Source organism: Ammospiza caudacuta, chromosome 1, assembly GCF_027887145.1.
Source record: "Ammospiza caudacuta isolate bAmmCau1 chromosome 1, bAmmCau1.pri, whole genome shotgun sequence".
Taxonomy (NCBI): domain Eukaryota; kingdom Metazoa; phylum Chordata; class Aves; order Passeriformes; family Passerellidae; genus Ammospiza; species Ammospiza caudacuta.
In genome coordinates this window covers 6,899,870-6,925,110 of record NC_080593.1, presented here as the reverse complement: position 1 = coordinate 6,925,110, position 25,241 = coordinate 6,899,870, and the positions used below count along the sequence as shown (strand labels likewise).

The window sequence follows — 25,241 nt, the reverse complement described above, 5'->3', positions numbered from 1 at the left end:
GGGCAGGGGTGGATCTGCTGAAATAAATCACATTTCCCACTGAGCCAGGGGAATCTCTGGCATGGAGGTGTCCTGTGTTCCAACAAGCCTGCTGCTGAGGGATCCATTCTCAGCATGCTGAGTCCTTTTGTCTCCTGTGTTTTCATTTGCTTTTTAGCAGCATGACAGCTCTGGGGAGTACGGGAAGCCAGGACAGTGACTTTATCATGTGCTGGAGGCTGGAGTAGTGACCTGGGATGGGATGGGCTGTGGGGTGAAGCTGGGGTTGGATGACAGGGAAGGGAAGGATTTCCTGGAGATGCAAACTGCCTGACCAGCCCTTGGGAAAACTTGCTCTGCCAAAGGGCTCCCAGGCTCTGTCCTGCCAGAGGTTTGCAGCCCCACAGGGCTGGGTGCTGAGAGGACGAATCAGCTGTAACCTGTGGGGCAGCCAAGCAAAGAAAGCCACCCTGTGCATGCTTTTGGGGGCTGGTCTTGCAGGCACTCTGTTGACTTGGCAAGTGGAGGAGATAGGTCTAAATCAGCCTGCATGTTGAAGGTGGAATTGCAAGAAAAAAATAAATGTGTGAGGAATTCCTCTAACTTATTCTCTAGCATCAGTCTGTACTGGTCCTGAAATGGAGGGTCAGATATGACATTTTAGCAGGAAACGTGGAGGGGAGAGGAGATGGTTGGTCTGAAGAAGAAGGAGGCAGATCAGGAATGAAGAAAGCCTACATGGCTGGGGAGGCACAGGCCAACCTGTGCCCGGTAGTTGGTGCAGAAATATCAGAAATGTTGAGGGCAATAGAAACACTTGGCAACAGAGACATGAAATCACACCATTTGTTGGTTGATCCAATGCAATGGACATCACTGAAATGTTGAGTTTGAATTTTATTCATGGGCAGGTAAGAAGAATAAGATGATGGAGTTTAACTTGATAGGATCATTGAACATCCCAAGCTGAGTTGTTGTTCATTCCATGTAACTGATATTTATCCAGGTATGAGTTTGAAATTCCCTTTAGGCTTATGTTAACAAAGTAGGGATTAATTTCTGGCTGAACTCCTTAAGTAGGATGGGCCCAAGCATTCATGGCTCTCTTGTCAGGTAGCAAACGCTTGCTAAGCCTGTTTGGCTTCACAGCTGTGGCAAAACCAGCTTCTAAAATTCTGTAGACATATCTTCTGGTAACCCTTGGATAGCATCTTGGGGTAATTCCTGGCTCCATTCTGAAGTTTAAATGTACAGATGTGATATTGCTGCTCCTCAGCCTCTGTTCATGGCTGGGTATCATAACAGCACTTTGTTGGTAAGAGTGTGGAGAGTCACACCAGAGGACAGGGCTTAATTTGATTTTAATCTTACCCAGTTTCTGTGCTGGGAAAAGAAAATAAGATGGTGACTGATTCTTCATGTGTGGGCAGTGGTTGATAAGTACATCCCAGTCCAGGGCTTTGATATAGTTGTGGATTTGGTGCATGCATATATATATACAGCTGTCTTTTCTCCTTTTTCCTCCCTTGTGCCTCAAGCAGATCCTAGATGGACTCTGTCCCACAGCAGAACTTGGGCTATAATTTCCTGTACACTTCCAAGGGTGAAAACCAGCAATGCCACTGTACAAAGTGATTCTGCTTTGCTTTGGCCCCTTTCCCACAGCTGCCTACCCGTGCCAAGAGGAGTGTTTGTTCTGCACTGGAAACCAGTCTGGTTTAGAGCTAACCAGAAGGAGGGAGGCCTGAGGTTCTTTGTCATCCACATCACCTTGAGATCTGATTGTGAAAGGCAGAAGAAAGCTGGGGCTGCATGGATCATTTCAAGGGAAGGGGAGGGGAAGATCTGTGCCAGCTGGTGTCTAGAGAAAGCAGACATTTACTGCACTGATGTTCTGCTAAAAGCACCATCCAGCACCAGCTAAGGCAATGGAAATTATACTAGCAAGTGGCATAAGGAGCAGGAGCAGTCCCACAGCAATTTATTTTCAATCAAACAAGAGCCATGGAGTCATTAGTTATTTCTTCAGAAGGCTTTGGTAGGTGTGCTAGAGAGCACTGAGTTGTCTCTGCCATGCCATATGTGCACAAAAAGATTAATTCCCAGGTTAGCAAGAGAGGAATTATGATGAGGCACAGGTCTGACTCAGACACAGTGGGAAGAGGCAAATGCCACCGGCTGAAGCAGTGCTTGGACTCTTGCTGAATTTTGAAAAGAGCTAGAAGGAGAGATTTTTCTTTCCTTTTAATAAAAGAAGAAAAGAAGGCTTTCAAAAATTAGTATCAGAAGCAAAGAAATGTCAAATTATGGCTTCTTTCTTTAGCTACAGCTTTCCTGAGGATTTGGAGTACTTTGCAAATATTTAATTACTCGCAGCTCGGTGCCCTTGTAAACGTTGCAGAAAACAAACAAAATTAAACTGTGCTGTGAGACTGGCATTCCAGCTGTACCTCTGGTGCTATTACTGGCACCTCTGGAGCCATCCTGTTCATTACAAGAGTGGGAACCTGAGGCTAACATAAACCAATGAATTAAACAGAGAACAAGTCCCAGGGCCTGAGTCATGAAGTCTCTGCCCTGATAGCCTTATATCCTGCTATTCCCAACCTTGGGAAGCACCACGGTGTGATCACAGCCTTTAGCTGCATGCATAGCACAGTGCACATTCCCCTGGCACCAGCCCTGAAGCTGTCATGCCTACCCTGCAAATAGATGCCCTGCTGGTCTTTATGTGCATTAATATTCTGTCTCTGGCTGTTACACAGTGAGTGGATGTACTGTGCAGATGAAATCCCCCACAGGGATTTCAGTGGGGCTCAGCAGACTATGATTTAGACTGTTCTTTTCGTCTGCTTGCCCCTCTAATGACATATTTGTAAAGTGTTTGGAGCTTTTTTCCAATTCCATGGGGTGTTGCTCTGCTTTAGTGTGTTACAGAAATAAGGTACGTGGTTAAGGCGCTGTTTTATTGCAAGCAAATCTTTGCCTCAATTACCTCATTTTTTTTAAATTTACACTGGATGTACGTATCATAAATCATAGGTGAAGCAACAACCTTCCTCATTCTGCAACCCCTCAAGCAGCTGCTTCAAAAAGCTGACGTTTATTGCAGTGATTAAATATGAAATCCCTAAATGTGAAATTAAGCAACACAGCAAGTAATTGCTTCCAAACTTGTCTTTATAGACTGTGCATGCAGCATTCCTCCTCCCACCTTTTCCCCCTAATTTTCCTCCTCTTTTCCCTTCCCTGTCAAAATGCAGACCCTTCAGGGCAGGATTCTGTTTCCCAATCTGTCCATGAAGAACTTTGCACGCAGCAAAGAAGAAGCAGAGCAGGAGCAGTGGTGATGGTGGCCAGGGAGAGAGGCAGAGAGCAATTCTAGCAGCCTCTGGCAGAGGGCAGGGTGGTGGAGGGACAGACAGTGCTGGGGACACCAAAGTGTCCCTGCGAAAAACGCCAATCACTTGTTTCTAAAATTTCAAAAGTTTAATAGTAATAAAATGGTTATAAAAATAGTAATACAATTAGAGTAATAATAATTTGGACAATTTGAATTAGGACAATATGAAACAATAGAGACAAAGAGTTACAGACGTCCGGGTACCTTTTTCTGGGCAGCACGAGCCTGAAAAAGGACACCCATTAATAAAGGATTAACCCTTAAAAACAATAACCTGTTGTATATTCATACATCTCATACATGATGCATAAATTCCATTCAAATACAGGATTCTGTCTGGTCATCATCAACTTCTTCCTCTGAATCCTAACAGCACCTTCAAGGCTGGAAAAACTTAACTTCTTCTGATAAGAGGGCAATAAATTCTTTTTCTCTGAAAGATTCAGGTGTCCTGTGGCTGCTATCTCACTGCAGTCCTTTCTTTAAAAAAAGTATCCTACATAGCATAGTTTCTATTTTAACATTTCTATAACCTATATTTAACACACTACTTAAGAGAATTACTACAGCATTATTTTCTAACACAACACATATAATATTCATTTTAATATTTGCGAAAAGCCAGTCATAAAATACACATTTTTCACAGTCTCCAAAGACGAGCAACTTGCAGCTTTCTGTAATGGCAGGGGAGCATTTAGCTCAGCTTGGCTCAAAACAGAAGAAAGCATGGGTAGGACAATAGAGGTTAATGTGGAAAGCGCTGTTAAATGCCCGCCTGAGCAACCAGCCTCTTTGCTAGAGTAGAAAACAAAAGTTATTTCATTAAGGGCTCTGAACACCAAGTTCCCAGTGAAAGTTTAAATGCCAGGTGGTGTATTAAGTAAATAAAGGCGTCCCGCTGTAGGCATTGTTCCTCCCAGCAGCCGGCTGTAACCAGCAGCGCCACCGGGGCCATGTGAACCCCTGCCATGTGCTGGGGGCAGCGCGGATTTGGCTTCAGCAGCTCCCAGCACATCGATAAGGGCCAGCAGCGGCACGTGGCTCGCTCGCCTCGTTGGCTTTTGCTCATCACTCATCCGGATCAGAACGCGGGGTTTGCACTGATGCCGTGTGTCTGCAGCGCTGTTTGAATGAAGAGTCTCGTGGTCTCTGAAATAAACACGGGCAGGAGACCTTTCTCCTTTTTAATGCCTTTATTAAAAGTGATCAGCTCGGGTGGGTGTTGTATTGCGCTAAATAGCTCATTTAGTTGCTGTTTTGCACTGGGTGATTGGAAATTTGTGCTGAGTATGGTATGTCATGTAGATTGTTATTTCCCCTCTCCCATCACACGGTCTTTCCCTCGTGCACTCCTGTGCTATATTCCCTCCCCTCACCCCTCTTCAGTGGTATCCCACTGGCTGCGGTCCTCTTTCCCACCCCCATCCCCTCGGGTATAAAAGTCCCCTGCAGGAATGTCACGCCCTCTTTTTCACCTGGAAGGTCTCACCTGGAAGTGTCTCCTCCCAAGCCAATAAACGGGACACTGGTCCCCACGTGGAGAAGAGCGCTTCTCATCTTTTACTTTGTTCACGTAAGACCGTGTGGGCCAGAGTCCTGAGCTATCTGGGTTGGACTCGTACAACAGCCCGAGATACACGGAGTTCTTACCTGTGGGGAGAAGCGATGGGTCTGCGCTCACAGCACCGCTGCTCCCAGGAGTGACTCGGAGGAGGACAAAGAGTGCAGCTGTGTCCACTGGTGTGTGGGGAGAGCTGGGGGTTCCATCCTCTCGAGAGCATCAGGAGAGCCTCTTATTTTCTGGTTCAACATTTGAGGTCCTCTGTCTAGCTGACCTTCGTTTAGGGTGAGGAGTAAACAGGGTCTTAGCAGGTACTAGATTTGTTCCTCACGTCTAGACATCACTTTGATTTGTCAATTTTGTGTTGGCTCATTGTTTTTAGGGGTTTTTGGCTAGGTTTGGTGAGGAGCTTCTCCCGTTGCATGCTGGTTCCGAGGTCATTTGCATGCTAACTCTGAGGTCCCCTCCCCTTCACCATCCACGTGCCATCCTCAACAAAAAGGGGAATACTTAACCATCAACGACAGGTAGTAAACAAAAAGGACAGGTGATTACAATAACAAACAGAACTCCACCCTGGCAGCAACTGGCCCAACCTGAACTCTGCAACCTTTTAAGAAAATGGGCAGCTTTTCTACTCATAACAGTCTCTAGCTGGACACTGTGACCCCAAGAAACATTAGAAAGTCTCTTTTCCTAGCCTGGCGGTCAAAGAAGGAGTCAGAGCTCTTCATTTCTTGGTCTCAAGGTTGTTTATTGTATCTTATCTATAAAATTCTTTCTCCTGACCTGCCAAGGTTCACTCAGCAGGACAGTCAGAGGCACTCTGCCTGCCCCTGGGGTGGTGTTACATCTTTATACTAAAAACTATGTGTACAATGTTTACAATTACTTTCCAACACCTATCACCTATCTTAGACAGTGAGCTTCTACTCTAAACCAATCTAAAAGTGCCAACATCACAGCAGAAGATGGAGGCTAAGAAGAAGAAGAAGGAGAAAGGCAGGACACATCCCGATTCCTCCATCTTGCCCCCTGAACCCCCATTCTAAAAACCCAAAAAAATCTATTTTTCACCCTGTGATAAATTCACTATCATTCTTCTTAAACTTTTGTGGCCTGTAGTTCTTCATTGGTTGGTAATTGTTTTTTCCAAGGGCTAAATCAAAGGCACAGGGGTCTTGGGCTCTGTGCTAAGGTCTCTGAGCCCCCTGGGCAGGGTCTTGAGTCCTCCAGGGCAGCCAGAGCAATTTCCTGGGTTCCCACAGAAGAGGAGCAATTAGTTTTCATTTCAGTGACTTTTCAGATGGGTGTCACAGTGCTGCTTTTGTTCCAGCCCAGCAGTCGTCCCCAGGCAGCGGCTGTGGGATGCCACATCCCATTACCGGCACTCCTGGCTCTGTGTGCAGCAGGAGCCCTTCAGGAGATGGCCTTCCTCAGCTCCTGGAGGGGAGCTGCCTGGCCAAAGTGAGAAGCTGATGTTAAAAACGGGAGCACACTCCCAGTCCTAAAGTGATTTCAGCATTTATTATAAGACCCAAAGCTCAGGGGGCCCGTGGGCTGAGCAGGAGCGTTCCCTTCGAGGATGCTGCAGCACCGGCACTGGATCTGCAGAGACTTGACACATTGTTAGCTCATAAAGCAATAAACACATGAGATCCAAGATCAAAAATTCTGGTGGGGACCATCCCTCCCAATGGGCTTTTTCTAGTTCTCATTGGCAGCAAGATTCAGATTTGGCACTGGATCTTCTTCCCTTCCTGAGTAGCAATGCTCCCGATGTTCCAGGTGCAGTGACACAGATTCACTGGGTCAGATGCTCCCTTTTTATATTGCTTTTTGTTCCTTTGGATTGGTTTCTGTTGGGATCCTTCATTTGCATGAAGGTTTAAGGCCATGATTATTACAGGCCTGTCCAGGCTCTGGCTCTTTGTGGGGAGGGATGCACTTTCCTTGGGTGTAATACGGCACGTGGGGTACTGTGTTTCTTATAACTACCTGTCACAGACACATTTTATGAAAAATCCTTTCCTTAGGATTTTTTCTTCTGAGAAGCTAAGAAGCCTCAAGAACAAAATGTAAGCAATTATTATCTGCTGCTGTAGAATGCAACAGGTGCATCTGTGATTGGTCTCATGTAGTTATTTCTAATTAATGACCAATCACAGCCCAGGTGCTTGGACTCTCTATCCATGACACAAGCCTTTGTTATTCATTCCTTTTCTATTCTTAGCTAGCCTTCTGATTAAATCTTTTCTTCTATTCTTTTAGTATAGTTTTAATGTAATATATGTCATAAAATAATAAATCAAGCCTTCTGAAACATGGAGTCAGATCCTCGTCTCTTCCCTCATCCTGACACCCCTACGAACACCATCACAACTACCCTTTTAACTGCTTTTATAATATAATTACCAAACTTTTTAACAGTACATGCTTAACAATTATCAACTATTTTACAACAATTTCTAACCTATTTTTGACAGCTGATATCTGCAAACTTCTTGACCCCGTGCTCCGTGGGTGATGGATGCACAGGAGGGTGAAGCATTCTTTGCTCCTGTGTGTGTTCCTCGTGGAGATTCCTGCCCAAACCTCCTTGTCCTGGTGTTGGAACCCAGGGCACAGGGAATATTTCTCTGCCTGTCCTGGGAAGTCCTGATCCCCAGGGGAACACTGCTTTTAACCTTCATCCATGGAGAAAGCTTCCAAGACTTTGGTATGAATTGGAATCTATGAGTGTGTGAAATAGATAGCAGTATGGTTTATCACAGGGTGAAAAACTTATAGTTTTGGGGTTTTAGTGTGGAGGTAGATAGGAGACAAGATGGAGGACGTTGGCTACATGTAGAGGGATAGAAAATAAGTAAATAAAAGTAATATAGAAAGTAATCTTACCCCCTAAAGAGTTGCAGCTGAGCCAATTATTAGAGATTGGGAACAGGCCTGATTTTAACAGGCCACAGCTGTAGCCAGTAAGAAGAGTGTTATAAAAGAGTGGATTGGTTGGTTGAGGGGAACTGGAGTCAGTTGGCTGCTGTGAGGAAGAGTCAGTGCCTGGAGGAGCTGCCTACAAAAAACATCAAGGAGTTATGAAACTCTAGCAATATGGGACCCTTGCACTATAACGACAACAAGTATAGTCTGATCTTGTTCTTGTTCTTCATCTACTCCATTTTCTGCAGTGTTGGTAGCACAGAGTGATTGGTTAGAAAGAGCTGTAATACAGATGTCACACGGAGAGACAAATAATTAGTATTGGTAGAAAGGTAGAAATACATGAAGAATTAATTGGACAAAAAAGCTTTAAAAGACCTTGAATCTGTGTGTCTTGTGACTTTTGGTGCCTTCTCTTTGTACGCTGAGTCTGAGATGTAGACGGCATGCTGAACTTCTGATAAGAGAAAAATAAACAACAACCTGAAGACTGAAAAAAACCAGAAGTCCCATCCATCTCTCATTCCTGGCACAGAACTTTTTAGGGTTCTCCCCATCAGGGAGATCCATGAGGGAGGTTTCCACATGCTGGTTCTACAGAATGTTCCCCCATCAGGCTGTTAGCTGCTGAGGATCTCTGTTAGTACTTTTCTCCTCTCACTGGCACTTGTGCTGGCAAGGTACACGTTGTCTGTGTTTGTGACTCTGGCTTGGCCACAGCCATCTGGTGTCTGGCGAAGTCTTGGTGCTGCTGAGTCTCTCAGTATAATTACCGTGCCGAGTTAATAATTTGTGCCAGCCCAGGCACTTATTCAGTGACTACCTCAACCATTACCAGGACCTCTTCATTCATCACCTGTCAGGCTGTGAGCAGCAGTGGAATGTGCATTTGGCCGTCTCAAAAAAAAGCCATTCTTTGCCATGGAGCTTGTGAGTGATCCCGCTTTTTTTGCTCTGAATTATTTGGCCATGGTCTTTTCTCCAGTATTTGCAAGACAAAGGAGAAGCATTGGCAGAAAATTTGTAGTTAGAAGCCAGGCTGGAATCTTGCTGCCAACGAGAACTAGAAAAAACCCATTGGGAGGGATGATCCCCACCAGGATTTCTGATCTTGGATCTCATGTGTTTATTGCTTTATGAGCTAACATAACGTGTCAAGTCTCTCCAGGTTTGGCAGGTACATTTAACAAATGTAAGATAACCAAGGTATGGTTCTGGGCAAGGTGGAAGATCCTCTGTCTAATCATCATTGCAGGAGATCTTCAGTAAACTCCTGTAAGGGTACAGCATCATCTTTTTTAAAGGATACAGCCAAGAGTTTCTCCTGATCAGCCTTTCCTCATAAAGGAGCCTTGAGATCTTCAGAAAGAGGAATAATTCTCAAAACTTTGCTAATTAAACTCTTCAGCTCCTGATTTTCTCAGTTTTATGAGGAAAAGGTGTTACATTGCAGATTCCACAGATACAAGTGTGGTTTTGCTACATAAATAGACCACAAGTGGAGTACAACAGGCTGGATTCTGGATACCAGTAAGGTTTTGTCTTTGGTTTTATAAAGTGAAATAGCATCTGAAGCAAAAGCTGGGGCTTTCAGGGTCAGGTATTTCTATGGCTGAGACCACTTAAGAAGTGGTTTCCTTTACTATGTTCAAACTACTATAAATAATTTCAAAACTGCTATAAATAATTTTGATTTTTTTTTAGACTTTTTTAAAAGTTATAAAATTATACATTTTCCTGTGAAGCTTTCAGACCGCATACGATATTTTAATTACTTAAGAAGTGTATTTTTCTCTTCCTCTGATTCATGAAAGCATCAGAAATATGTTTTTGGAAACAAGTTATCTTCCCATTGAGTGGTGTACCTGCTACATGGAAGGCCACGGAGCTGTTTCAGTAAGATTGAAATAAAAGTCATTGCTAATGCAGCTGGGATTGATGCTGCTCAGCTGGAACCAGGGAGCTTGGAAGGGCTGGAAGGCCTGGTCATTGTATGAGTGATGCAGTGTCAGTCACAGATAAAGGCTGTAGAGTTCCAGAATAAGACCTGTAATTCTTATATGGTGGGAAGCACTTGAACTGGTGTGTGACAATGTTAGATAAAGTAGGAAATTTCCTGAGCAGCATCCGTGCTATTTTTTGGTACAATAACTCTTCAGACTTCATTTATTATTTTTTTAAAACTAATGGGTATTTTACAACATTTAGTGCCAATGTCATCAGTACTGTTTGGATGGAAACAGGCAGTAACCATTTACCTGCTGATGGGTTCAAGGGCTTTACTGCCATTAAGTGGCATTAAACCTCATTTCACATCATTTGCATTGATTTGCTTATGTGTCAGAATTAACATAGTATTGTGTCTGAAGAGTGAATCAGCTTAATGAACCAGCAGCTCAGCTCAGATTCACTTGTGCTGCAGGGTACTTAAAATTCAGCAGCCACAGCCTGCAGCCTTCTCTGTTTCACTGCCAGCTGAGAATGCAAATGAAAGGACAGTGCTGTCCTGGGAAAGAGTCAAGACAAAAAGTGTCACAGGGAGACACTGCAAATGGAAATTCCTTTTTGGTTTTGTTTTGGGGTTTTTTTTTTTTTGTTTGGTTTTTTTTTTTTTTGTTGGGTTTTTTGTTTTGTTTTTGTTGGGTATTTTTTGTAGTTTTTTTTTGTTGTTCTGTTTTGTTTTTTTTGCTGAGAAGTTTCACTCTAAATGGTAAATGAATATGTCCCTATATATAAACTTGGAAAACTGTTTTAGCCACAGCTTTAAGAGACTAGCACATCATAACACATTAGCAGTGTTATGATTTGTTTGATCAGGTACAGGATGAGAGAATAGAGAATACTGAAGTGTGATTCGTAGGGAAAGAGCAAAAAGCAATTTAATTTTCATGGCCAGTAACCCTCTCCAGTTTCAGCAACTTAAGTACACAAATGTAAAAGTAAAATTTTGAGGGCAGGCTGCTGGCTCCATCCTTAGGGCCCTCGATGGGGAGTGTGACTCTGTCACTGTCTCCTGAAGCCAAACCTCTGTAAAGGAGTGTTAGCACATCCCTGAAATCCCTTCCAGCATCCTATGGGGGCAGGTGGCTCCAAGGGTTCATGGGGCAGCAGTTGTTTTTCTTTCTGGAAAAGGGCTGATGAAAAGGGAGGCTCTGGCAGGAATCACTGGGCTGTGAGCATCCTGCCTCCCAGAAACCACCAGATGCATCCTGCCAGGTCAGGCATGAAATGCAGGTGACAGAACTCATTGTGGGTGTCACCCTGGGAATGTAGGAAGTGTAGGAGGGCATCCACCCTTCTTCCCTTGGGACTACACGGATGACGAGGCAGCACTTCATCCTTTCCTGCTCTGTAGTGCTGGAGGGCTGGTTTGGATCAGAGTGCCCAAGTACGCGGCTGAAAAATGAAATGCTGTGCAAAATAAGGGTTTTATTTAAGAGGAATTGTTGTAAATACCTAGAGAAACAAGTGAAAGGAGCAACATTGTTTTTGTATGTGCCCAGCTGGATACCAGCCAGTGCTGGGTGTGACTTGAGCCGAAAGTGTGGGCACTGCCATTGCAGCAGCGCTTCCTTGGGGGTTTTGCACCCAACCCATGATGTGTGGCTTGATCCCAGCTGAAGCTGCTCAAACAGGGGCACAGAACTGAGTTCTGGGCCATCCCTGTGTGCTGTCCCTGTCCCTGGGGGAGGGCAGCTGGAGACAGCCCCATTCTGCTCCAAGGCTGCCATCTAGTTCTGCAGGGATCTCACATACACATCCCATGTGAAGTTGTAATATGAAAGATGTTTTGAACCACATATTCCTGTGAATCTCATGAATATTCTTATTCATATGCATAATCAGTTATGCAAATGTTAGTAGTTATGATTCACCAGTTTGGAGACCACAGAGTTACCCTCTTTATTTGCTCTTGTTTTGTCCTGAGAAAGGTAACGTGAGAATGAGTCAAAACACAGCAAAACTCTCAGGCTGTTTCAGAACTGGATGGGGTTAATCAACAGGAAATATAGAATCATTGCATCATCAAATGTTTTGGGTTGGAAGAGACCTTAAAGATCATCCAGTTCCAACCCCAAAGGACAAGCTCTTTTGATAGCCAGAGACTATCAGACCCTTTTCTCTTGTTCTATTTTTTTTCTAGAATTCTTTTTCTGCTATAAAAAAGGGACAGCTCTTTATTTTCATAACATGAAAACACCACATTTTGTTCATATTGTTACCAGAACTAGTAGGGTTTGTAACCAATGTCAAAGTTTGTTTCTTCCCCCAAATCCTACATACACACTGAATTGTTTCAGCTTCATTATAGAAGAATCCTGAATTGTTGTCTGGTTTTTCCCTGCTTAGTTGTTTTAAGTATGTTCTCCCAAATAAACTGGTTTAGCCATGGGATGGAGTTGTATCTTGTCTCTTCACTGGATTCTTTCTGCTGTAGTAGAGCAGGCACCCACTGCAGGTGCAGATAATATATTTACACCAGTGCTGCTGTTTAGTTGTCAGGCCAATAGGACTAAAGTCAATACAAAGTCCTGTTACTCCTGAACTGATTTGCTCTGGAGATATATTACAGATTTTCATTCTTTGATGTGGAAGGCTTTTATAAAGCTGTTTTCATAGGGTTTAGGGTGTTGGGCTGTATCACAGCAGCCAAAATATTTTCTTGCAATATTTGTAAAAAATTTAGCATTTCCTATGTGATTATGACTTCAATATCAGTATTGTACAAGTGTAAATAACATAGATACCCCAATAATACTCTGAGGTAGGCTTATAAAAGACTGAAAAGCTTAAGTACATTAATTTTATCAAGTACCCTGCAAAATAATTATATTTTTCCCTCCAACTCTGTGCAGAAACTGAGTCACAGACAAATTGAATCTCAGATGTATTGGGGTGTGCCTCACAGCGAGTACTTCATGTTTGAAGTGCCTGGTTGAAACAAACAGTTCTAAGGCTCAGAGTGCTGGAGTCACAGATGCTCCTCATCCATAAAAACTCATGCCAAGCATCCAAGGCTGGCATCCAAGAGGAGATTCACCACCAGAGAATGTTCTTGTAAGATGGAAACCAGGCTGTCTGTCCTGCCTGGGCTGTGACATGTCTGTGATGAGGTGACAGGAGTTCTCACAGGATGTAGGAGGTGTTGCTTCCATGGTCCCCTTTGATCCACGTGTCCCTGTGTCCTACAGATGTCCTCTGCTCTTGGCAGCCTTGCTGGGCTGCTGAGTCTGTGGTTTCTGTATGTCTGGTAAAAGCTCTTCTGGCAGAGCCTCTCGGAACTGGAAATGGTTCTTGTGGGCTTGCAGAATACATTAGCACTCAATGAGCCCATCCCAGCAGCGAGACTTTAAGATCTAATGGTGTTTTTCTCCCTTTTAGTGGTTTTCCATTTGCATCGATTGCAGCTATCTCAGCTCCCAGTCCGAGCACTCAGGGAACCTTTGCTCCATAAAAACACAGAGGAGCATCTTCCCCAGAACTGTTTATTTAAATTTGTCTGCAAGCAAAACCTGAACAGGCAAGTTAGGTGTCCTTTGAGTCCTTAGGGAAGTGGAGCACACTCTCCAGTGCCCTGAAATGAGCAGGGCTTGAGGACATTTAGAATGCCAGGGTGGTGACTCCTGCCTCACTCTGTGCCTTGTCACATCTGCCAACATCTGTATCTGCCAACATCTGTGCCTGCCCCCAACCCCAGTCCCCTCTGAGGTATTGCTGCTTGGCTGGCAGAACTGCAGGGCTCCTTAAAAATCAAAAATTAACTGGAAGTCCAGCTGCAAGCTTGGAAAAGGACCAAAGATAGGGACTGAGTAGGGGGTCCTTTCTCATTCCAGCAAAGCTAAAGTTTATCAGTGAGAATTAAGGTTTTCTTTGAAAGAAATAAATACAGCACTCTGTACCACTAAACCCACTATTAGTAAAACTAATTATTTTGCAGGTTTCCTGTTGAGTGAATCTATTATTATAGAGTTAAGTCTCTTATTATGTAAAAGCCATCAAGAAAAGTTGTTTTCAAAGAAAAATAATAGGTAAAGAACAGTTACACATATTGCATGTTAATTCCCTTAAACACAGAATATGCCAGCTTTTCCCCAGAGTAATAAATGTCAGGAGTAATAAATTCTTCAAGTAATAGATCCCTCCCTGAGTTGTTGGATGTCCAGTGTTCCAAATCTGGGAACTTAGGAAAAAACCTCTGATGCAATAATCTCTGGTGGAGCCCTGAAAGCTCCCACCATGGAGCCAGATTTACCATGAAAATACAGCATTGTGTTCCCAAACACTCCTTTGAGTGGCCTGGGCTTTTATACTCATTAATCTGCTCTATTTTGATGGGCTTGAGTCCCCTTTGGATTAATTGATCATCTATATAAATCTATGGAAGCACAAGAAATGAGCCAAATTCAGAGATCTTACAGCCCACTTAAAAACACACATCCCAGTTCAACCTCATGGTTTTTATGATCTAATTCTGTCCTGATTCACGCTGGAACCACCCTTGGTTGCTGATGTACATAGAACCAGAAACACAGGTGTTGGAACCTGAATTTTGTGACTGGTGGTGGATGTCTGCTGGTTCTTAAATGGATGATAAACACAGTTTAAATCTGATGGTTCACAATTCAGAGCTGCCCTAGGAACATAACCAAAAATACAGCTGGGGTACATACACGTGTCAAATAAAAACAGGGCGCTCACAAGAGCAATTATCTGCTGCTGACACTGATTTTTTGGCAAAAGATATGATTGATCTTTCTCCTCAAAGGCAGCTGAAAACAATTTTAGTTTGTACAAAAGCTGTACAAGAGCTTTACAGAAAGCAAACTGTGGCTCAGGAGAAATATGCTCCGTTTCCTTTTTATCTCTGCTCCTAATTGTATTTCTGCTGCTGGCTGAGATACTGTTAAAATAATGAAAAAGTAGAAAAAGCAGCCATTACAGGTTTTGAGCCATGTGGCATGAGATAAAGGTAATCCTGAGACTCACAGGAGTCTTAAAATGACAACAATAAAGTAATACCCATGCTGAGTGTCATTTTAGAAATAAGCAATCAGACAGGAGAGTGACACAAGACAAACCTCCAGCACTCCCATCCTGCCACTGGACCTCCCTGTAGTGGATCAGACAGTTCAACCAGCCTAAAAGGGTTTTTTTAATGGCAAGGCACAGGTTCCTTTTCACAAACAAGGAGGTGAGATCCCTACTTTTAGTTTGGGGAAATGTGCTGGAAAATAAAGGATTTCTGTAAAGCTGAGATCTCCATCTGCTTTTCACCTGAGCTGATCTTTGGGCATTTTTGTTGTTCACAGCCTCTGGCCTCTCCTCTTCTCCATCTACCCCAACACAAGTGACCAAGCAGCCCACGTTCCCTCTGGAATCCTACAAGCATGAGCCTGAGAGACCAGAAACAAGAATTCACTGTTCCTCACCTCCAGACACGGGGCAGAGGTTTTCTCTGCCTCCATCACAAAGTGCAGCCAAGCCTCCCATCATGACACCAGCTCCCTGTGCTACCTCAAAACCTGTAAGTAAAGCTTGTGTCCAGTTTTCCAGTGGGAAATGTGCAGGGCTGTGTGTGCACTGTGTCTTGTGTTACAGCTGCTGGGCTGCAGTGTGGCTGTCCATTCTGTGGGACAGAATGAGAACAAGGATTTTAACCTCAGTTTAATTCAGGGTTTGGCTGAGAGGGCACTGGGAATCCAGAGGTGGTGTCTTCCTTCTGATTTATCCAAATAGTAACTAATCTTTGCACTGCCTTCAAAGTGAGTTCTGCAATGGCTTCAGATCCCAGGATACACTGCTGAGACGCCACCCTAGAGGTGGATAAAATTTTATTTAGGATTTTCTTTCATCTCCCTTAAGAAGAGCTGATGAGAGAGTTAGCAGCAAAGAGAGCATATAAAAAAGAAATTCACAGTCTGAGCTGCAGGGGCTCTGAGTCCCTGCTGCCTCTGGAGTCTGAGATCACTGGGACAGCTGGTGACTAATAGCAGTCATTGCTATCACACCTCCTGCCCCAGCCCAGAGAGTAGAAAAGGAAGGGCAGCACTACCAGGGCACTCCTCCAGCCTCCCACCCGGCAAAGGTGTCTTCATTAGAGTGGATTCTGCAGTTCCTGGTAGTGCATGAACCCAGCAGTTCCTGGCAGCACATGAACTCCAGTCTCTGAGATGCCCCAGTACTGCACAGCTCTGTGCCTCCTCCCTCTCCCTTGGCCAGCCTGAGCCTCAGGGGCTTCACTCTCCTTTTCTTTCTCCTCTGCCTTTTCGCCCTTCTCCTTTTGTGTTAATTCCTTTGCATTACCTGTATCTTTCCATTCCTCTGACTCATGCGACCAGCAAACTGATCTGTCACCAGAGTAAACCACCCTGCATCTGTCTTGCCCAGCTTTTCTTCTCTTTTTCCCCCTCTAAAATATAAAATCTTCAACATTTTTTGTATCTAGAAACCTAGAACTGTAAAGGGCATACAGGTTCATGAGGTCAGTTGCTCTGTTGAACAGCTATGAGTCCTGTTTCATTCCAGTTCTCAGTAATTTATTTAAAAGCAGGAAGTTTCCTCCCACTCACCCATGGGAAGCTGCTCCAGGACCTGAACACAGCAACCCCAAAGCCTTTTTGCCTTTGTGTGAGGCACCTCCAGCAGCAGCAGCTGTTGTGGTGCTGAAAGCATTTGGGTCCTGCAGCAGAGTTCATCTGCTGCTTTCAAGTCATTCACACACATCCGACAAAACACCTGCCCTATTTTGGGGGCCCCTTCTGTAAAGGCCAGGAAATCTCTGATTTTCAACATAATTTTTTCATGGACAGGTTATAAATATTTGCTTTTATAATTAATGGCCTTTTTCATTCATTGTTTGCTACATCCTGTTGTACCAGTAGCCAACCTTTGTTTTTTCAGATCAAGCAAGCCAAACTCTCCTTACAAATTACAGACTTTCTGTTTTTCTGCTATGCAAAAGTAAATAATTAGAGTATTAAATAAAATAACTCCTACATTTGGGAACTCCAGCAGTAACTTTTCTGTAACCAGCTCACTGCCTTTCCATGTCAGTATATTCTTGGGATGCAGAAATTATTAAACCCAAAGGTTTGTAGGATACAAAAATATTTTGGGTAGATTTTAGTCAATCAGTCATGTTATTTGCATATGAATTTGTTCATCTGTGTTATGCAGCTACAGAAGAGTCTTTTGTACCTGTTAGAATAGAAGTGAGGAAACAGCATAATCTTAGCACATTCCACTGACTGAAAGACTGAAAAGTTTGTTTTGTTTTTGATTATTTGCTGATTCAGACAACATGAAGCTGAGCAGAAGATGCCAGAATAAAGAAACAGAATTCTCAGCAGGTTTTTATGAACAGTTGTGGTTGTATATATGTACAAGAGAGAGTCTGGGGAGTAACTCAGAGTGCTGGACTCAGTTCCCTCCTGCTCAGAAGACACAGAAACATGTGGGATGTGTAGCACCTGATTGTCTGGTACCCTCTGTACTCATTTGTGTCTGAGAGCAGTGAGTGTGCAGGGCTGCCAGTGAATCACTGGGGGTTTGGTTCATTTGGCAATAAATGTCAGCAGCCACAGAGCAGTGAGGAGCAAAGCTCTGCATGTTTAATTTTCAACTGAGACTGAAAAGAGAGATTAGATTTGCCATTCTCTTCTGTTAGAGAGAAACAGGCTGAGTTCCTGCAGAAGGACATGAATCTGATGAGTGTTCTCCCAGCACTGTCATGTGTTTTGATCCCTGCAAATTATTGACCCAACATTCCTCTGCAAATACAACAGCACTATATAAACATTCTTGAGCACTGCATTTCAAACATTTCATTTATTCTCAGCTGTGTGTTAATAAATACATAATTTCACAATCCTGTGCCATAAGCAAATCTGTAAGAGGAAAACTCAATTTCTTTACTTACATCACTATTTGGTGGCAGAACAATTTCAGTTATTTTTGAAACACTATAAATGGTTTCATAATGGCTGTGCTGTTAGGTGATCAGTTCAATGATATGCAATCTTCTATGCTGACATCTGAAATGAGAGTTGACTCTTATCTACAGGCTTCTGTCAACTTAAATCTCATTTACTTATTACATTGCTTAACTGATAATGATAATGTGTGAGACCCCAGAAGTATTATAAATGAATCATGATTGCAGTAGGAAAGAGGAACCCTTGGACCCAGACCTGGAAATATTATTAAAATAAATTTTAAAAAATAAAACCAGAAGAACAGATGACTCTAGGAAGATATATAGTATCAGGACTTGGAAATAATCTTATCCCATTTTTATAATTAATGGCATTTGAAGCTGGTTCTGAAATTTTTTTTGACCGGTCTGAGACTTGGGTGCAGAATGGTTAAATCTGTTCAGTAAGAGAGAAGACATGGAGGGAAGATTAAAAATACTTATTTCCCAGCAGATGTAGCCAAAACCTTTCATGTTTTAGTAGCACTCCCAACAGTGGGTATTTTTTAAGCCTTCATTTCTGGGGAGGGGAATAAATAGTGGGAGACAGCTCCTGAGAGAGGGAGATCCTCCTTCAGCAAATCATCTCAACCCAGTACACAAAGCTGAGCAATTAACCTCATGCTAAATGGGTGTCTGTGGTAATCACCAAGGCCTGGATTTATCCCACCTAACTTTAGAAACCTTCCTGAGCTGCTTAAGCTGGGAGTGCAGTAGCTCCAGTTGTGTCTGAGGAGTTTGAGGGGGTGAATTTGAGGAATTTGAGAGGAGTTGAGAAATGGAGAGGAGTTTGCAGGGGATGATGCAGATCCAGGGGGCTGAGGAGCCTCTGGGCCTCACTGGGCAGGAAGGATTTGGCTCCAGGTGCTGCATTTCTGATCCAGACACCATCAGGTGCCCAAACTGGAGCTGCTGGGCTGTCACACACCACAGAGCAGCTCTGCCAGCCTCTCCCCTGCATGGGGAGGTGTTCCTGAGTTTGAAGGTTATAATGAGAGATGCAGCTGATAAGAGATCAAAGCTGTGCCTGAAGATTACTGTGTGCTGCATGAAACGGCAAAGGAGCAATTTGATTTCTCACAATGCAGTTCACTGTTCTGTACTTTGGCCTTGTGTTGTTTGGATGGTGTAACCTTCAAGCAGTGAGTGGTAAATGATAACTCTTCTCTAGTGTGACATTAGGAACCATGGTAGAAATGCAGAGAGGTTGTAAATTCAGTACCAAACCTGTTTGCCCTGTTTCCATCTTGTCTGTATTTTGAAGTGGAATGTGGTACACTGGGCATTATGTGGCTGTATCCTTTTTTTCCATCCTTTCTTCCTCCTCTGATGCACAAGACACTGTGAAAATTGCACTGCTCACTGCAAACAAGCATTTCTGTGCTACCCCCTCTCCTGGTTTCCCTTTCCCTGCATGAGAAGAGCCCAGGGCAGGAGGTGCTGGCTCCAGACTGGAGAGGTCTCTGGGTGCAAAACAAGGCTGGGGCTTCCTCTGCTCACAAGAAGTGACAAAGGCAGAACATGCCTAAAAATGGTCCTGTCCATATGATTGTGTCGTGAGCCACTGTCCTCCAAAGAACTTCCAAGCCAAGAAATTTCCCAGAATGTTCTTACCAAGAGGAAAAGTCAGCCAGGAGGCAGTCAGAGACTTGTGTGAGTGAATCCTGGTAAAACTGCAGACAGAGCACACAGAAGGGAGTCTGGGCTGTATTCATTTTGCACAGTCCTTGCTGCTCCAGCATTTGGAGAGGAGAGATGTAATGTACAGCTGGGACTCTGTTCCAGCCCTGGATAAAAGGGAGAAAGCAGATTGTTCCTGCAGCTACTTACTTGTTAAACAGTAGCGCTTCCCTGCAAAGCTATTCATGCTGTTTCTTAGCCAAAATGTAGTAAACTCCAAAACAGGGCTGTTAACTTGTTCAGACTGAGAGAGAGAGGCTGTTACATCACTCCCTGTGCTGGCAAGGAGCCTGGGAACCACGATGTGTGTGTGCAGCAGCTCCTTGGGTTTGCCTCTCTCCAAAAAAACCCCATACCACCCAGCAGAGCTCCATAATCTGCTGGGTGAGTCAAGAGATTGAAATCTGATGAGGAGAATAGAAAAGTGTTCTTTGGTTCTGAGGAGGTCAAAAAAACAAACAAACAAAAAAAACAACAACAAAAAACCAAAACAAAAAAGAAACACAAAAAAAAACCCAGGAAAAAAACAAAAACAAACAAACAAAAAACACACAAGAAAAAAAAAACACCAAAAAATCCACCAAAAAAAAGTACAGGTTGGGGAAAAAAAGGAATCCAGTTTTCCAATGTACCAGAACTCCTTATTTCAGTATTTGTGTGGTTTAAGGCAGTGTATGGGAGTGCCAGGACATTACTGTGATTCACACCACAGTAAACTGATCACCAAAATCAGAGCCCCAAAGGCTGTCATTTAGCAGGGACAAAGCTCTGGCAGTGCTGGTGTGTCCAGGCTCCTTTTAAATGCATTAATAGCAGCTCTCCTGGGAGGTGATTGTGTTCCATAAGAGATCCCAGGAGCTGTAACAAGCTATCCTTATTTAATCCTTTTTCCCTGTGGGAGCTGTTGCTATCCATGTGAAAATGTGTTTAAATTTAAAATATTTCTCCAATAGTGGGCACATAACTAATTAGTTGCAAACCTAGTAAAGTAATCACTCTGTGATCAACCCTACAACAATTCCAAAAATACTGCTGGGAAAATGTTTGGAGCCCACTTGATTTGCTTTCAGTCTCCTTTAACAGAGCATGATGGTGCCTCCACTAAATCAAATATAAGTTCACAGGAGAATTATTTAATATGATTGGAAAGTCCATAGTGAGATTTAGTGGGACATACAGAATAAATGAACCTGAACTTTACAAAAACAGAAAGCTTCAGCTATATCACACTACTTTTTAATCACAGCTCCCCTTTATTAATATTCTGTTTCCTCACTTCACTTTCTCCCCATTAGTCATATCTTTGCATCCCATTTGGTGTTTTTCTCCCATTTTAGTGTTTAGAATATGCAAAAAGCACCTTGCTATCCCTTTTATATTGGTTAATTTTTTGGTGTTTTGTTTTTCTTTTAAGCCACTTACTGGTTTTAAAAGAAAACATGTTCAACCACAACCTCCTGAAACACTGATGTCCTCACATATTTCTGTTCTGGTTGCATTGTCCAGATTTATGCAATCAATCTTTCAATGCAGAGAAATTTTTTTTGCATAAAGATGATTTTTTCTGCCCTAAGGAAATGTGTGTCTGTGTCAACTCGTGGCTTTTTCTGCAGCTACAGAAATAATTTAATCAACTATCTATGGGTTCACTCAGTGGAGGATTTATTTTAATGACATGAAGTCCTACAATTCCTGTTCCTCCTAGGCCTAGATCAAAAGGAGGAAGGCGAGGTGGAAAGGATGAATAGCCAGAATGCTGAGTCCAATCAATTCCCAGCTGCTTTGACAGCTCTCATAAGGCTATAAGGAGCTAAGGCAATTAAAACTAGAGCATCTCTGGGGCTTTTTTAAGATACTCATTGGTACTGAAATGATGACCCCAGCACCCTGAAGAGACAGAGTTAGTAGCTTAACCCTAAATTACTTTTATCACCCTAAATCCTGCACTATGCATGGTATAAAAAGGCTAAACCTAAGGATCTGGCCTGGTGTGTCTGTATAAATAGATATCTTTTGGTCAAGTGCCATGTCTGTATAAATAGATATCTTTTGGTTAAGCAGCATGATGTAATAGGGTGCTGGAGTGACAGCCTCATTTTACCCATTGAACTGATTTCTCATGGCATGGTTTATCTGGAATTTTAGACTTGTTAATTTAATAAGCATCCTGTTACTCTGCTTAGAATATCAGAACTTCTGGTAGGAATAACCTCCATCAGTGCTTAGAAGCCAGATGCCTGCTCTGTGATTTAATAAAAAGCTGCAGTTCCATGCAGGGTCATCACTGACAGTTTCTTCCCAGCTGTATCTGGACAGTTTTGGAGCACTAAAATTATTCACCATCAGGGCTGTTTATTCACAAAGCAGTGGGGATTATAGAGCAAAGCTTTCCCATGAGAATGGAGGAGAGAGAAACAGCTTTGAACCTGTTTGGTTGCACCTTTCCTGCTTCTGGATTGGACTAGAGGGAAAGTGACATAAGAATAAGGAAAAAATTATATGGAAGGGAACTCTTAGAATTCCTTGCCATCTTCATCTCTCTTAACCCAGTTTTGTCTATATTTAATTTTTAGATACACTGTCTTTAATGGCCAACAGAGCTTTAAAGAATGTGAAAGGCTGCTTGATACCAGGAGGAAATTTTCTGTGGAAAGCAGTCAAATTCCTTTCTCACTTCCTCACAACATTCCCCAATTCCTTTCTCTGACTGCATGAAATAAACTGATGAAGTTGGAAGAAATAAAAGGGAACATCCCAAAAAGGGCTCACTGCTTCTTTCTCCCAACATTCACATTTTATAGTGTCACTACCTGCTTGTGCAAGAGGAGAGCAATACATCTCTTTAAAATGCAGCTGGTTGTTGTGGTTTTTTTGTTTGTTTTTTTTTTTTTCTTTTTTTTTTTCTTTTAAGATTACAATCAAGCAAGTTTGGCCATTTGAAAGTCAGCTGCATGGGCTGCTGAGTCAGAGGAGGACTAGATACCATCTTGGCAGCAGCCTGGAAAAATGTTTCCATTGTGCTGGTGAAATGAATGCAAAATATTTATTCTTTGAGCTGGTTCACAACAGCAGCTCAGTTCTCAGCTGGAACCGAGGGTGGGGCCATGTGGAAGGCATTTATAGGAAGACAATAATGATTTGTACAGGGCCCAAGGTGTACATAATCTTATTTTATGATTAACAAAGGACAAGGCTCCAGCCATATGCAACTCATAAGCTGAAGTGTAAACCAGTGAAGTAATCAACAGAGAATGAAAGAGAAAAAGTAATGGAGGCAGGAGGTTAGCAAAAGAAAGGGAGGGAGCAGAATTCAGGAGGGGAGGGATTACTTTAATCTTTTTGCATGTTTAGGGTTACAGTAAAATGTCAGTGCTAAGGTTAGTACCTTGGACTTTTGAAATTTTGATCTATCATATTTTTTCACTTCCAACTGCACAAATCAGGTCACCTGTGGTATGTAGAGAATCTTCTTCCTTGTACCTCAGAACAGAAAGTTACCAATTGCTATTTTGTGGTATACGAGCACATATGATTCAAGCAGAAAAATAAACATGCTTTTTGCCCTGGGGACCTTATTGTCCAAGAGCCTGATCTGGCAAAACAGGCCTGGCAAATTCTAAAACTGTAAGAAAGCCTTGGCTTAAGCAGGGTTGTTCCCAAACACGACTTCCAGTGCATGTGTAGCCATAACAGAGGTGGCAGTGACAGAAGGCACTGAGGAAAGGTAACCTGAAGGTTACAGCACTGGGTTTGGCTGGGATTGCTGTGTTTTTATGTTGCTGAATTTCAGGTGCTGCTTTGTTCTGGCTGATGTCAGTGTGGGGATGGCCTTGATCCAGGAAAACACTTCAATGTGTGGTTGGATTTAAGCACAGTGGTAGCTCTGTTGGAGTCAACAGTACTGGAGCACTTAAAGCTCTGTGTGTGTGTCAAGGCACTTTGCTGGATCAGGGTCTTTGTGCAATTTTTATGGTCTATTAAAATATTTTAAAATGACAACAGCAGGTCTGGATATGAGAAAGGAAGCTGAAGCACAGAGGATAAAAAAAGAGTTGAGGAAAATGAGAGGAGAGGAGAGGAGAGGAGAGGAGAGGAGAGGAGAGGAGAGGAGAGGAGAGGAGAGGAGAGGAGAGGAGAGGAGAGGAGAGGAGAGGAGAGGAGAGGAGAGGAGAGGAGAGGAGAGGAGAGGAGAGGAGAGGAGAGGAGAGGAGAGGAGAGGAGAGGAGAGGAGAGGAGAGGAGAGGAGAGGAGAGGAGAGGAGAGGAGAGGAGAGGAGAGGAGCTCTTGGTGACAATGGGAAATTGCTGCAGAGTGAGTGGCAGGGAGAGCAGCAGCTGGAAGGTTACTCTCTGCCTGCTGTTGTGTGTCTGGCATTTCTGTGGGTGTCAGGATGGTATTTACTTGGAAACATTTATGGTGTGTCCTACCTTGGGATGGAGCTCCTTTTGCACATGGGAACAGCTCCTGATGCAGACAGGGTTTATGAGAGAGGACACCTGAGCCCTGTCCCACCCCTTTCCCTTAAGGCTGCCAGAAACAAAAGCCAATCCCAGCAGCCATCCTGCACACAGGAACAGGACACTGCCAAAGCTGATCTCTTGGCTGTATTCACTGTGAGGAACACAGAATCACAGAATCATTCAGGCTGGAAAAGGCCTCTGAGATCATTGATCTTTCACTGATACTGAGTGCCACATCCAGTCAGTTCTTGAACACCTCAGGGATGGTGGCCCTGCCACCTCCTTGGGCCTCCATTCCAATGTTTAACAACCATGAAGAAATTCCTCCTGATGTCTAAACTGAACCTCTCCCCATGCCCCTTGAGGCTGTGGCCTCTTGTCCTGTCACTGTTTCCCAGGAGCAGAGCCTGGCCCCAGCTGGCTGCACCCTCCTGGCAGGAGCTGTGGGGGGTGAGAAGGTCTCACTGAGCTCCTTTTCTCCAGGCTGAGCCCCCCTGAGCTCCCTCAGCTCCTGCTAAGAGAATTCACTCCCCAGAGCTTTCTCCAGCTCCATTGCCCTTCTCTAGATGTGCTCCAGCCCCTCAATGCCTTTCTTGTTGTGAGGGGCTCAGAACTGGACACAGCACCTGAGGTGTGACCTCACCTGGGCTGACTACAGAGGGGCAATCATTTCTCTCATTGCTGCCACACAATTCTTGATACAAAATCGTTGCCACAGAAAGTCAGAAAGTGCACAACTTTCTTTCCTTTTCCCGTGAGGGCATGGCTGTGGTACAATATGAGCTGGTCATTAAGCAGTTGCTTCCATCATCAAAGATTTTATGGGTACAGAGGTTACACTATGAAGATATAGATGGGGTTTTTTTTTTCCTCATGCCCTCCAGGATTTGGCTGTTGCTATTTCAGGGAAAAAATAATGGAATTGAATGAATGTTTTAGTTGAAGAGTCATTAAGGAAAGCAAGAGTTTGAAGAGGAGAAAAATAGTGCCAGTAGCTGATCAGAGACCCCTGACTGCAACCATCTGCCCCATCAGAGATAACCTGTGCAGCCCTAAGTCACTTGGTCTCTCTGTTTCCCATTTATAAAAAAATGGGGCTACACTGCTCTAAATCTGAAATGTTACAGTGATAAATACATTTAAAAGGTCTACATAACTCAGATATTTTTTGAACAGGAGCTGCAAGTGGCTTAAGATAAGCTAAGCATAGATAGAATCTGTTGTGTTTAAAGTTTGTAGCAACAG

The 25,241-nt window shown here is 43.4% G+C and overlaps 1 protein-coding gene across 4 annotated transcripts in view; it reads left to right on the top strand.

Moving 5' to 3' along the window:
• The window catches only part of PRKAG2 (protein kinase AMP-activated non-catalytic subunit gamma 2), a 220,269-nt gene that overhangs the window by 135,635 nt on the left and 59,393 nt on the right, over window positions 1-25,241 (top strand). For all 4 annotated transcript variants that reach the window (XM_058820815.1, XM_058820878.1, XM_058821050.1 and 1 more), the window contains one exon: window positions 15,194-15,408. In XM_058820815.1, coding sequence (XP_058676798.1) covers window positions 15,194-15,408 — 215 coding nt within the window. The remainder of the gene's footprint in view (window positions 1-15,193; window positions 15,409-25,241) is intronic.